This window comes from Sinocyclocheilus anshuiensis, unplaced genomic scaffold (genome assembly GCF_001515605.1).
Source record: "Sinocyclocheilus anshuiensis isolate Anshui unplaced genomic scaffold, SAMN03320099.WGS_v1.1 scaffold471, whole genome shotgun sequence".
In the NCBI taxonomy this organism is placed as follows: domain Eukaryota; kingdom Metazoa; phylum Chordata; class Actinopteri; order Cypriniformes; family Cyprinidae; genus Sinocyclocheilus; species Sinocyclocheilus anshuiensis.
This window is the reverse complement of record NW_015549588.1, coordinates 33,233-47,193: the sequence shown is the minus strand read 5'-3', so window position 1 is coordinate 47,193 and position 13,961 is coordinate 33,233. Positions and strand designations below refer to the sequence as shown.

The 13,961-nt window shown below is 36.3% G+C and overlaps 1 protein-coding gene across 1 annotated transcript in view; it reads right to left on the bottom strand.

Moving 5' to 3' along the window:
* Positions 1-13,961, bottom strand: part of LOC107657987 (neuromedin-K receptor-like) — a 21,196-nt gene that overhangs the window by 3,782 nt on the left and 3,453 nt on the right. The window contains exons 2-5 of the mRNA XM_016446345.1: positions 12,265-12,837; positions 8,942-9,130; positions 8,312-8,462; positions 391-587 (exon numbers count right to left, since the gene is read on the bottom strand). Of these exons, the coding sequence (XP_016301831.1) occupies positions 391-587; positions 8,312-8,462; positions 8,942-9,130; positions 12,265-12,632 (905 nt within the window). The 5' untranslated portion in view covers positions 12,633-12,837. The remainder of the gene's footprint in view (positions 1-390; positions 588-8,311; positions 8,463-8,941; positions 9,131-12,264; positions 12,838-13,961) is intronic.

Below are 13,961 nucleotides of genomic sequence, written 5' to 3'. Positions count from 1 at the left end.
TGTGTGTGTGTTAAATAAGTCATTGTTAAATAAGACCAACGTACTTGCCAGTAACTACTAAACAATTTACAATTTTTTACATTTTATATTCAAAATAACAATACTTTTTATATGCAAATAATATTTTATTATAAAATATTTAAATAAGACCAACGTACTTGCCAGTAACTACTACTTTCAGAACTATTTTTTACATTTTATATTCAAAATAACAATACTTTTTATATGCAAATAATATTTTACAAATATTTATAAAATATATGTGTATTTCTAAAAAAGAAAGAAAGAAAGAACTTTCTTTTATGGCCAGAACATTTTCTCCATTGGTAGATGTGGTAAAAAGTTAATCTTGGAACTTGATTGTATATTAGTATATGAGTGTTTCATTACCTGCCATTCAGACAGCAGTAAATGATGGGGTTGTACATGGTGGAGCTCATGGCCAACCACAACACAGACAGATAGACCTGCTGGATGGACTTCCACTTGTTCAGACGCTTGTTTACGCCCGTCACGATGAAATAGACATGATAGGGCAACCAGCAGAGGGCAAAGGTCACCACCACCACGATCATCATCTTCACCACCTGAGGAGAGAGCGAGAGATCATTTAGAGTCACAACATGAAGCATATGCCAGCAAAACATATGAGTTTCGGCTTCTTGTGTTCTGGAAGAAAACAGCACCAGGGAAAGTCACGGCTCAGCTCGCAGTCTGTTTGAAGTCTCCATCTGCCGACTCATAGCCATCTGCTGCCACTGCTCAGCGAACAAAAACTCAAACCTGAAAACTGATAATGAATGATGAGAGGAAACGTTTCGGGTGGTGATTTGGCACCACACTGAAAGCTTTTGCACCGATCATCAGACATGTGAGTCGACCTCAGTTTTTATCATGAAAGAGCAGGAGGAACATCACCAGAAGAAATTACAGTGTGCCGAAAAGTACATAATTGCATGTTTCATATGTAAATGGCACCAAAGGAGGATACTGTGTTTTGATTTGTTGTTACTGGCATCAGGTGGAGAGAATGGAGCAGACTGTTCAGGGGTCCAGGAGTCATTTGTTCTTGTTACACTGAACCAGCAGCATCTGGCCCGCGTTTCAGCGCATTCTAGAAAGTACAAGGCACAAAGTGCTCACTAATTAGACAGGAAGAGACTATTTCAGTATTTCAGACCGAAATATGAGTATGAAATATGACCACATTTTTTCATTGTTTTTCTTTGATACATAGAAAGTTAAAAATACTTTTTTTTTTGTAACATTATACATTTCTTTACTGTCATTTTTCATCAATTTAATGCATTCTTGCTGAATCCAAATATAATAAATAAATAACGAAATAAATAAATAAATAAAGACATCTTACAGATCCCAAACTGTTGAATGGTAGTGTGTATTGTATTAGTGTGTATTAGTATATTTGGATATCTTTCATTTTAAAGTTTTAGTAATTTTGTTGTGTTTTTAGATAGATAGATAGATAGATAGATAGATAGAACTACAACAACAGATGATAGATAGATAGATAGATAGATAGATAGATAGATAGATAGATAGATAGATAGATAGATAGAACTACAACAGAAGATGATAGATAGATAGATAGATAGATAGATGATAGAAGTTTTTATTAAATCTATTTTTTATAGGTTTTTTTTATATTTTATCTTATTTCAGTTAACATTTGTTTTATTTTAAGCAACAAAAAAGGTGGGGGGTTAAAAATGGGTAAAAAGATATGAGTGACCTCAGGGTGGGTCAAACGATCAAAGAATTTCTTATATAAAGCAAATAATCTACAGAAGGTGTGACGCACATGTGACACATTTACACTTATGATAAATGCAGTTTTTATAAAAGTCTAATGCAATCCCTTTTGCTGAACATCATGAATGGTGTTGTAATAGGGTGATGACATCCGTTAGAAAACTAGCTGTACCTTCTTGACAGCCCGGTCATGTTCACCTGCCCTCCTGAAGACTGACTGAACACCATTCATACGCTTCAAATGCAACCTTAATAAACTTTAGCTAAACCTGTGTCAAACTGGCACACAAGGGCAGCTTCACTGACACTTATGCCGCCCGTGGCTCATCGTATCCACTGCTAGGGTTACGTCATACCTAACCTTTCTCTGCTTTGTGTAACTGTCAATCAGCAATTATTCGCAAGGCTCCACTGCGTCTCATTACTCATGAACTACAGCAGGTCTCTTCAGGGTACAAGACTCTTGTCGCTTTTTTACAGACAAGGTGCAGATGAAAGTGTTCATTGATTGATGATGGACGGCATTTCTTTGTCTTTTCCAACAGGTCCGTGTCAAATTATGCGCAAATTAATGAGGCCATTTGAGACGTTGTGAGTGGCTTTTCAAAGGATGCACTAAAGTGAGCAAAGGATACTGATTCTAAAATAATGAAGGATGGTTGTATGGTGTTTTCAGAAACGTTAGATTCATGGCTGGAAAATGTTTAACATTAACAACAGAGGTGCCAGTTTATAAAGTGTTTAGTTTTCAAAAACAGTGGGGAAAGATATGAAGTGCTATGTAAATAAATGCTATGTAAACTGATTTCTGTTTTTTTGTTTTTGTTTTATGGAACAAGTATATAAAATGCTGACAATTCATCTGTGCACATTTTTATACTTTTAAATGTTTTAAGAACGTTTTGATAACAAGACTGACTGAACACCATTCATACGCTTCAAATGCAACCTTAATAAACTTTAGCTAAACCTGTGTCAAACTGGCACACAAGGGCAGCTTCACTGACACTTATGCCGCCCGTGGCTCATCGTATCCACTGCTAGGGTTACGTCATACCTAACCTTTCTCTGCTTTGTGTAACTGTCAATCAGCAATTATTCGCAAGGCTCCACTGCGTCTCATTACTCATGAACTACAGCAGGTCTCTTCAGGGTACAAGACTCTTGTCGCTTTTTTACAGACAAGGTGCAGATGAAAGTGTTCATTGATTGATGATGGACGGATGAACATCACTTCAGAATGTTCTCTAAACATTTAAAATGTCCAGTTTTTAAAAAAAGTTTAATTACTTTTGAATGTTCTCTGAATATTTCGAAAATAGTTATAGTAGCAATGTAAAAAAACATCTAAATACAAACTTTTTAGAAAAAAAGTCCCTTCAATAAATCCCTACAAATAATGTTTTTTGTGTAAATGTTTTAACAACATTATTAAAGCCCAGATAACTTTTAATGAACGTTTTATTACTGAATAAAAAGTTACTTTTTACTTTTAGTTTTATGGAACAAAGACAAAAAAAATGCTTATAATTCACATGTGCACATTTTTATATTTCTTTCTCATCAAGAGTCTGAGAAAGAGTTCATACACCTTACGAGACGTACTGAAATGCTTTCTGTCAGCTTTCTAGCCAATCAGCAGACTCTTAAAAACAATGAATGGGCTTCGGGAAGCGAGGTTGTGTAGAGGTGAGTTAACAAGTGCTTTAATCCAGCGTAAGCCTAGTTATATTTGAAACAATTCCATAATCTGCATCAAAATCAAAAGTGCTGGATTACATAGAGCGATCACAGTCATTAATATGAACCATTTCGGCACAATATGAGATGAATTGTCCTAGATTCATCCCTGAGAGGGACCTATCACTGTCCCACATGTGCGAGTGTGTCTGAACGCTGCAGCTCACAAAAAGCTCAGAGCTGACCTGCCAGATAAACCAGACATGACCTTAATCTGTGGAAAAATATCACATACATATGATATAGCAATACAGTGAGATTCCCTCAGGACAGGTAAGAGCAAATACATAGATTAATTTCTATGATTTACAAATGCATGGGCTCATTTCTTAAACTCTGTCCTTTAGTCACCTCATTCTGACGCTCCTAGGACAGAGGTTACATGAAATCAGTCAATTCCTAAAAAAACATATTTTCTATGAACATTTTCATAATGTTCACATTAAGTTATGAAAACATTATTTCAGAATGCTCACTGAACATTCAAAATATAGTTTTAAAAAAAATGTTTTTTTCATGTTTATACGATCATTAGTGAAAACATTAAAGGGGTAATCGGATGCTACATGCACTTTTACAAGTTGTTTGAACTGAAATGTGTGTTGGCAGTGTGTGTACACAATATACCCTATAATGATAAAAATCCACCCAGTGTTTTTTTTTTTATTCTGCTCAAATCTTTACCCCTTTCTCAAATCGAGCCGATCTCAGATGCCTGTCTGTGTGACATCACAAAGACAGGCCCCTCCCACGATAGTTTGATTGACAGTAGTGTTTCAGCACAGACTGGACTGGTGTCTTATCTTAGACCCGCCCTGAGTGAGCTGTCATCAGTCCGCCATTGTTTCACCGCCGGAGCAGTTGTAGACAAGAATGACTCCTAAGTGATTGAGGTGTTCTGTTGTTGGATGTAATAATGAACATAGCAGTCATCATTTACTCCCGACATCTGAGCCGCTGAAGACGCAGTGGATTACATTGTTTCTGAAGGGAATGCTCCCCCGATCTGCCTAAACGCGTCTATGTTCGCGCAAATCATTCGTGATCCAGCTTCACCTACAAAAGAAGTGAGTATAATGTTTTGTAATGAATCTTTGCAAATCGCCTTTCCTAATAATGTGCTAATTAGCAAGTTTCACGATGAATGCGGCTAAAGTAAACAGTCTCTCTGAGAGCAGCTCGGAAGAGAGGGGCGGGGTCAGCAGAGCTCATTAACATTTAAAGGAAAATGCTACAAAAACGTCTTGATCTGAAAAGAGCTGTTTTTGACAGGTTAAAAAAGGTGTTTTTTACACTACCATTGAAAAATTTTAACCAAACTATGTTACAGACTTTTCATTAAGACCCTAAAGAATCATATCAACTTGTGGAAAATGGGCATCCGATGACCCCTGGGAGTGTTCCATTTGATCATTTTGCAAAATTAATTTTGAATGTTCTCTGAATGTTTTGAAAGTGGTTAGTAGTGACTAAAACCCATCCAAATAAAAATGTTTCAGAAAAAATGTCCCTTGAATGATAAATAAATAATGCTTTTGTGCTGATGTTTTAAGAACGTTATCAAAGACAGATCACTTTAAACAAATGTTCTATAAACATTATTGGAAGAACGTTTCTTCGTAACTTTAAGAGAACCTTGCCAGAACGTTAAGTTTTAATGTAAATTTCTCTTTAAAAGACTTTATCCATGCAATGAAAGTCCATGCAGTGAGCAATATTTTAATATTTTGTATATATTTATTCACACTTTGAATAGCGCTTAATTTTCAATTTTAATTTTACACTGTAAAACCTATTTCATCTCAAAAAACGTCAGTTCAATTACTGCCCTATAATTAACTTGGTTCTAAGTCATTTCAACTTAAATTATATTAAACTGACTTTTAAAAAAATCAAGTTGACTCTAACATAACTCATATAAAAAATTGATGAGTTAAAGTTTTCCTGACTTACTGATAGTTTCTATAATTAACTTGGTTCTAAGTCATTTCAACTTAAATTATATTAAACTGACTTTTAAAAAAATCAAGTTGACTCTAATATAACTCAAATAAAAAATTGATGAGTTAAAGTTTTCCTGACTTACTGATAGTTTCTTTTTTTTTACAGTGCAGTTTTGCCGTTTTTTATGTGCTTTGTAATTTTTATGAGTTTCTTTTTTTATATTTCTATTTAGCTTGGTTTACTTTTGTTTCAGTTTTAGTTTTAATAATTTTAGTACTTCTAGAACTTAACCTTATTTTCAGTAAGTTCAGTCTAATTTTTAAGTTGAAGTTTTTTTTTTTTAAAGTTATTTCAACTTCATTTCAGTTAACAAAGACACTTACAGCTTTTATAGTTTTGTAATTATTTTAGTTTTTGTTATTACAACAAAAACACTTCATGGGGTCCAGTATTGTTTTGGACCAGTGTTGACTTGGATGTTCTTTTGGACAAGAAACATTCTTCAAAACAACTTATTTTATGTTCAGCAGAAGAAAGTCAGGTTGGACTATCAAAAATCATGTTGATGAACTATCCCTTCGAGCTGAAAGCCACAGATTTGATCATCTACCACAGCATACCGTATGTAGTTCTAAACCTTTCGACTAAATCTTTGGGACAAATCGTGTACAAAATATGTTAGTATGTCCTCTCACCTTCCTTTTGGCTTGCAGTTGTCCAACATAATTGTCCGATGAATCTCCAGGAATCTCTCCTCCCCAAAGTGTCACCCCGACTATAGTGTAGGTGATACCCATGACCACTAGGGGCAGCATGTACACCAGCACCGTTACTATGATGTGATACCTGCACAGGTGAGAGGACAGGAAGCCACTGTAAAAAACAAGTGGTTTTTATGTGCCTCACCAAATGATAAACCCAAGTAGGCCTATCTACTGCTTGGGTGTTTAGACAATAAATTTGGATTGTGAGTCCGGAAGACTGTTTGCACTTCTTACACACCATTTGGCCACTGGTAAATAGGTAATGTGTTTGGTTTTCTCGCCTCACTGGCAGATGGCACTTAGTGTGGAGATAGCAGGCAATGTAAAGCTAGAAAGAGCATTACCAGTGTTTGAGCAGTGGAAGCAAAGCCTGAGAAGCGCAGGCTGTAGAGAAATTACAATCAAGCAGAAGGAAAACCAATCAGCCAGTGTGAACTCATCAGAGGAAAGCTTGCTGTCTTGCTTTCTGCACACGCATCTGGCTTCTAAGACAGAATCCTCAATGAAATCCACCTCATTAGTGACTGATTTGGGACTGTTGGTAACAAATGGATCTCTTACATGAACGAATCCTCAGAAGGTCTCGGCCAGGCGACATAGCAGACGGTTCTGCGAGGCATAGTTCTCGTGGTCGAGTAGAAACACAGCGGGAAGGCCAAAATCACCGCCAGGGCCCAAATACAGACAATCACCACTTTAGTAGCGGTAGCTGACAGCCGGGGCTTCAGAGGGTGAATTATAGCCATGTACCTGCATGAAAAACATGGTTTTAATGAAACCTTTTAACATTTCCAGAGCTCTTGGAAAGGGAAGTCATCAAGTTTGGGAAGACTTCTAGTTGTGAAAGGAATCTACAACAGATGTCATTTTTGTGTTTCATTTGAAAGAAATATCCACAATATCGTTTCTATGACTTTACAAAGGAGTGAGAGATCCAATACATTGGTCAAAAGAGAGAAAGATTTGCTGTGACTCTCTTAGCCGCTTAAAAGGATATTCACAATCGGAGTTATGAATGTCCTGGCTCTTCCAAGCTTTATAATAGCAGTGAATAGGGGTTGAGATTTTGATGCCCAATAATGTACATCCAACCATCATAAAAAGTCCTCCACAGGCTCCGGGGGTTTAATAAAGGTCTTCTGAAGTGAAGCGAAGTGTTTGTGTAAGAAAGATATCCATATGTGAGATTTATACGTCATCTGAAAGCTGAATAAATAAGCTTTCCATTGATGTATGGTTTGTTAGGATAGGACAATATTTGGCTTATTTATTTATAAATATTTGGCCAAATTTGGCTATTTATTACAACTATTTGAAAATCTGGAATCTGAGGGTGCAAAAAATTAATTTTCAATTTTAATTTTACACTGTAAAACCTATTTCATCTCAAAAAACGTCAGTTCAATTACTGCCCTATAATTAACTTGGTTCTAAGTCATTTCAACTTAAATTATATTAAACTGACTTTTAAAAAAATCAAGTTGACTCTAATATAACTCAAATAAAAAATTGATGAGTTAAAGTTTTCCTGACTTACTGATAGTTTCTTTTTTTTTACAGTGCAGTTTTGCCGTTTTTTATGTGCTTTGTAATTTTTATGAGTTTCTTTTTTTATATTTCTATTTAGCTTGGTTTACTTTTGTTTCAGTTTTAGTTTTAATAATTTTAGTACTTCTAGAACTTAACCTTATTTTCAGTAAGTTCAGTCTAATTTTTAAGTTGAAGTTTTTTTTTTTTAAAGTTATTTCAACTTCATTTCAGTTAACAAAGACACTTACAGCTTTTATAGTTTTGTAATTATTTTAGTTTTTGTTATTACAACAAAAACACTTCATGGGGTCCAGTATTGTTTTGGACCAGTGTTGACTTGGATGTTCTTTTGGACAAGAAACATTCTTCAAAACAACTTATTTTATGTTCAGCAGAAGAAAGTCAGGTTGGACTATCAAAAATCATGTTGATGAACTATCCCTTCGAGCTGAAAGCCACAGATTTGATCATCTACCACAGCATACCGTATGTAGTTCTAAACCTTTCGACTAAATCTTTGGGACAAATCGTGTACAAAATATGTTAGTATGTCCTCTCACCTTCCTTTTGGCTTGCAGTTGTCCAACATAATTGTCCGATGAATCTCCAGGAATCTCTCCTCCCCAAAGTGTCACCCCGACTATAGTGTAGGTGATACCCATGACCACTAGGGGCAGCATGTACACCAGCACCGTTACTATGATGTGATACCTGCACAGGTGAGAGGACAGGAAGCCACTGTAAAAAACAAGTGGTTTTTATGTGCCTCACCAAATGATAAACCCAAGTAGGCCTATCTACTGCTTGGGTGTTTAGACAATAAATTTGGATTGTGAGTCAGGAAGATTGTTTACACTTCTGACACACCATTTGGCCACCGGTAAATAGGTAATGTGTTTGGTTTTCTCGCCTCACTGGCAGATGGCACTTAGTGTGGAGATAGCAGGCAATGTAAAGCTAGAAAGAGCATTACCAGTGTTTGAGCAGTGGAAGCAAAGCCTGAGAAGCGCAGGCTGTAGAGAAATTACAATCAAGCAGAAGGAAAACCAATCAGCCAGTGTGAACTCATCAGAGGAAAGCTTGCTGTCTTGCTTTCTGCACACGCATCTGGCTTCTAAGACAGAATCCTCAATGAAATCCACCTCATTAGTGACTGATTTGGGACTGTTGGTAACAAATGGATCTCTTACATGAACGAATCCTCAGAAGGTCTCGGCCAGGCGACATAGCAGACGGTTCTGCGAGGCATAGTTCTCGTGGTCGAGTAGAAACACAGCGGGAAGGCCAAAATCACCGCCAGGGCCCAAATACAGACAATCACCACTTTAGTAGCGGTAGCTGACAGCCGGGGCTTCAGAGGGTGAATTATAGCCATGTACCTGCATGAAAAACATGGTTTTAATGAAACCTTTTAACATTTCCAGAGCTCTTGGAAAGGGAAGTCATCAAGTTTGGGAAGACTTCTAGTTGTGAAAGGAATCTACAACAGATGTCATTTTTGTGTTTCATTTGAAAGAAATATCCACAATATCGTTTCTATGACTTTACAAAGGAGTGAGAGATCCAATACATTGGTCAAAAGAGAGAAAGATTTGCTGTGACTCTCTTAGCCGCTTAAAAGGATATTCACAATCGGAGTTATGAATGTCCTGGCTCTTCCAAGCTTTATAATAGCAGTGAATAGGGGTTGAGATTTTGATGCCCAATAATGTACATCCAACCATCATAAAAAGTCCTCCACAGGCTCCGGGGGTTTAATAAAGGTCTTCTGAAGTGAAGCGAAGTGTTTGTGTAAGAAAGATATCCATATGTGAGATTTATACGTCATCTGAAAGCTGAATAAATAAGCTTTCCATTGATGTATGGTTTGTTAGGATAGGACAATATTTGGCTTATTTATTTATAAATATTTGGCCAAATTTGGCTATTTATTACAACTATTTGAAAATCTGGAATCTGAGGGTGCAAAAAAAATCGAAATATTGAGAAAATCACCTTTAAAGTTGTCCAAATGTAGTCCTTAGCAATGCACATTACTAATTAAAAATGAAGTTTTGATATATTTACGGTAGGAAATTTACTAAATATCTTCATGGAACATGATCTTTACTTAATATCCTAATGATTTTTGGCATAAAAGAAAAATCTATCATTTTGACCCATACAATGTATTTTTGGCTATTGCTACAAATATACCCGTGCTACTTATGACTGGTTTTGTGCTCCAGGGTCACATATTTAAAACTTTTCTTTGCGCACAAAAAGTATTCTCGTAGCTTCGTAAAATTATGGTTGAACCCCTGATGTCACATGGACTATTTTAGCGACGTACTTGCTACGTTTCTAGACCTGGGAACATTGCAGTTGCATTGCTGTCTATGGGAGGGTCTCACGGGTTTGGAAAGACATGAGGGTGAGTAATTAATGACAGAATTTTCATTTTTGGGTGAACTATCCCTTTAAACTTAAAATAGAAAAAATAACAGATGATAACGCATAATAAGCCTGCTTCATGTTGTTTGACTTCATTTTAATAACATCTAGAGTTAATTAGAACATTCTCAGTAATTAAGTGCACTTCCACTGTAAGATAATTTATTGAAAATATAATAAAATATGCATAAATTAATCACAAAGGCCTGTAGGTGGCATTTCAAACAATGATAGTTAATAATGTCTCATGTTTATGCATGGAAACAAAGAAACAGCACGCAACAATTATTATTATGAACTTTTTTTTTACAGTGCATTAATAAAAGCTATTTTAATACTTCTTAAATTTAAATTTGAATTCTGCATCATGTTTGATCCCTCAATTCAAACTCACAAATTATGCACAATTAATATCTGAATGGCACACAAGCCTGTCTGAAGTCAAACCTTTTGATAGGAACAAAGAGTGGAGGCAGCATATGGATAAACACTCGTGCATGGCGAAAGATTACACAACAGTTAAGATGAAGTGTTGTTCTCTGGCTCCCACACAGCCACAGACTGAGCTTGTAATCTTTTAACGAAGGAAAAGCCCCCCTGTGCTCTGGATCATGCAGATCAGTATCCCAGATCTCATCTCATTAGATGCATTCATGACTAACTGGATCCTATGAATAGTGCCTGCATGCGTAATGCTGAAAATGAACAGGTTATAGCTCAATAAATGTAGATAAATCCTGCTGCCGTACACTTATGGGATATTTTGATCCTATAAAATGCAGCAGTCTGTGCTGTATGTCCCAAGTTCATGGGCAGGAAATTAAGTTTCCTCTTTTTCATTGCAGTTAAATGACAGAGGGGTCAAACGGAAGACGTTCAATTTATGAGCTCCCTGATGAGATTATAGATGGATATGCAAGAGGAAGAAGCAAGCCTCGCTGGTGGTCCTAAAAGCCTGTTCCTCTCAAAGTGCTGTTCAATCCCTGCAGGCCAATTTTTCATCAGCAAATCAACAGGATTCTCACACCTTCTGAGCAATGAATTCCCATGACTTTCTAGTCTTTAATGATGACTTGATTCAGATTCCTATTAAAAACACTCAAAAAGCAGGGTGATGTCAGGTGAAAAGATTGGGTTGCCATAGTTCTCAAGATTCAAGATCCAATCATTTTAACTATACTTGCCACAATAGCTTTTGACATGTAAATAATTTGATTGTTCTTGCTATATACAGTAGTTCATGTGTGGGCAGAGCAAACCAAGGTTTTTATATTCACATGCAGCTACCAAACATCTAAAAACAAGGTAAAATGAATTAAATGTTGATTATTTCTATTAAAAAAAGATACAAAATAACTTCAATAACATTAATTATAGAGCAAAGTTTATCAAAAGTAGTCCACTTTATGACTTTTAAAGACGTTTTCAAGCCTTGAAATGTATATTGACTCATCAACAATAAAAATTTAACACATTTATTGTTCAATTTCAATTTTGCTGTACACATTGACCGGACATTCTGATATTTAAATAGCTCTCAGTCATGTTATTTTTGTTCATATTTTAACATAAAATGTTAGAAGAGACTTGAATAAACACAGAAAGAGCGGTGTGATTCCGTATAATTTTAGTTCTTAGATATATGTATTTTTATAGGCTCTTTTCTACACTTTTCCAGGTCTAGAATTCAAAATTGTACAACTCCCGTTAGATCCATGAAGACAAATTACAGCCTGATGACGTTGTTTCGAGGTCATTAAGGAATTCAGACAAACGTAGGCTATATGCAAACACATTTGGAATTCATAAAATTCCATATGGAATTTATATTAATCATTCACAGTCCTTTATTTGTTATATATATATGGACTTTATTGCTGCCGGATAATTTACAGTGACATTTTAATATGCTAGATCAGCCTATATATTTATAGACTTTTATTATATAGCAACTTTGCAAGGTGTGTAAAATTCCCACGAGTACCCTGAATCCTGTATCCCATTGTAGGTTTGTGTGAATGTTGAATAGGCTACTGCACGATGAAAATATTAGCCTATAATTAATCATAAACAGCCTCACCTGTCGACTGCAATCGCACTCATGGAGTAAATGCTGGCAAACACGGCGGTCACGGGAAAGAAGTTGTGGAACTTGCAGTAAACCTCTCCAAAGTACCACTCTCCGTGCGTGGCGTAAATGAAGTTGATGAGCGTGTTGAAGGCGGCCATCGAGGCGTCGGAGAACGCCAGGTTCAGCAAGAAATAGTTGGTCACGGTGCGCATCCGTTTATGGGCCAAAATGATCCAAATAACGATGAGGTTTCCGAACACGGCGACCGCCAGAACGGAGCTGTACGCGACCGACCAAATCGCGACGCGCCACGGCGGCTGCACGAACTGATTTGTGAAATTACGCGTTATGTTTGAGCCGCTCTGAGGACCAGCCATGATAAACTTACTGTGATATCCTTCTAAAACAGATAGGGTATGATCTGAGACATATATTTATGCTGCTATAGTGTCAAGTATAGATCTGACACGTCCTCGTGCGCATCCTCCTGCGCTCCATCCAAAGTGTCCAAAATAGCGGTGACGCGCAGTCATGCTTCATATGACAGACGTCTGGAGATGCTGCTGCTCCCACCACATGTTGCTGCTTAAAATGAATAGAGAAACATGCAAATGTGGGATAGTTTTAGTAGATTTGCAATGGAGGAATGACAAATGCTTTATAGTTTCAACCCACCTAAATACAGCCTACCAAAACAACTTCAGTGTGATGCGACTTCTGAACGAGGCATTTCATTTCACTTCAGCGGCGAATTTATATAAAATGCGCATTTATGGGAGTTTAACGCAATTTGGTTAAAACCTTAAGCATTTTCTTTTTCATGAAAAGTGATAAAAAGTTATTTTTTGTTCAATTTATGGGTCCATTAAACAGTTCTTTATGGGTCCAGGATAGTTCTCCCAAAAAGGAGAACAGTTGACGGTAAACATTGAATTCCATTTTTTTTCATATAATGGAAGTCAATGGCTAATATCTTCTTTTGTGCTCAAAAGAAGAAAAAAACTCATAAAGGAACAGCTTGAGGGTTAGTAAACGATGTAGTAAACTATTCCTTTAAGTACTATAAACGATCAGCTTTGTCTAGAAACCATGGAAAACCAGCTGTCATTATAAAAGTAACATCTACCATATATAAAATACCATGATATCATGTCAGTACCCAGTAACTACATTTTTATTGTAGTAAAAACAGCTAGTAGCTGTATTTTTGTGCAAAATATGGTTCGCATAATGACGAATGACGATGTTATTTGGAATTCAAAATGTCTTTGTAAGTAGGCTACATTTGGAATTCGTAATGGACCCTTTTCACAAGACTGGGATGACGCGTTTAACGGTCATCAGCATCGTAAATTCTCGACAGTTTCTCATATTTGTATTTAAAAAAAAAATTATCTACATTTATAACACTATTCTTTGTATTATATCACCTTTGCATCAAATTACAAAAAAAAAACAGTTAAAGGGGTCATATGACGTTGCTAAAAATAACATTATTTTGTGTATTTTGTGTAATGCAACGTGTTTATGCGGTTTAAGGTTAAAAAAACACATTATTTTCCATATAATGTACATTATTGTTTCTCCTCTATGCCCCGCCTTTCTGTCGATTTTTACAAAGCTCATCGTTCTAAAAAAAAAAAGCGAGGGGTGCTCTGATTGGCCAGCTATCCAGTGCGTTGTGATTGGCCGAATGCCTCAAGCGT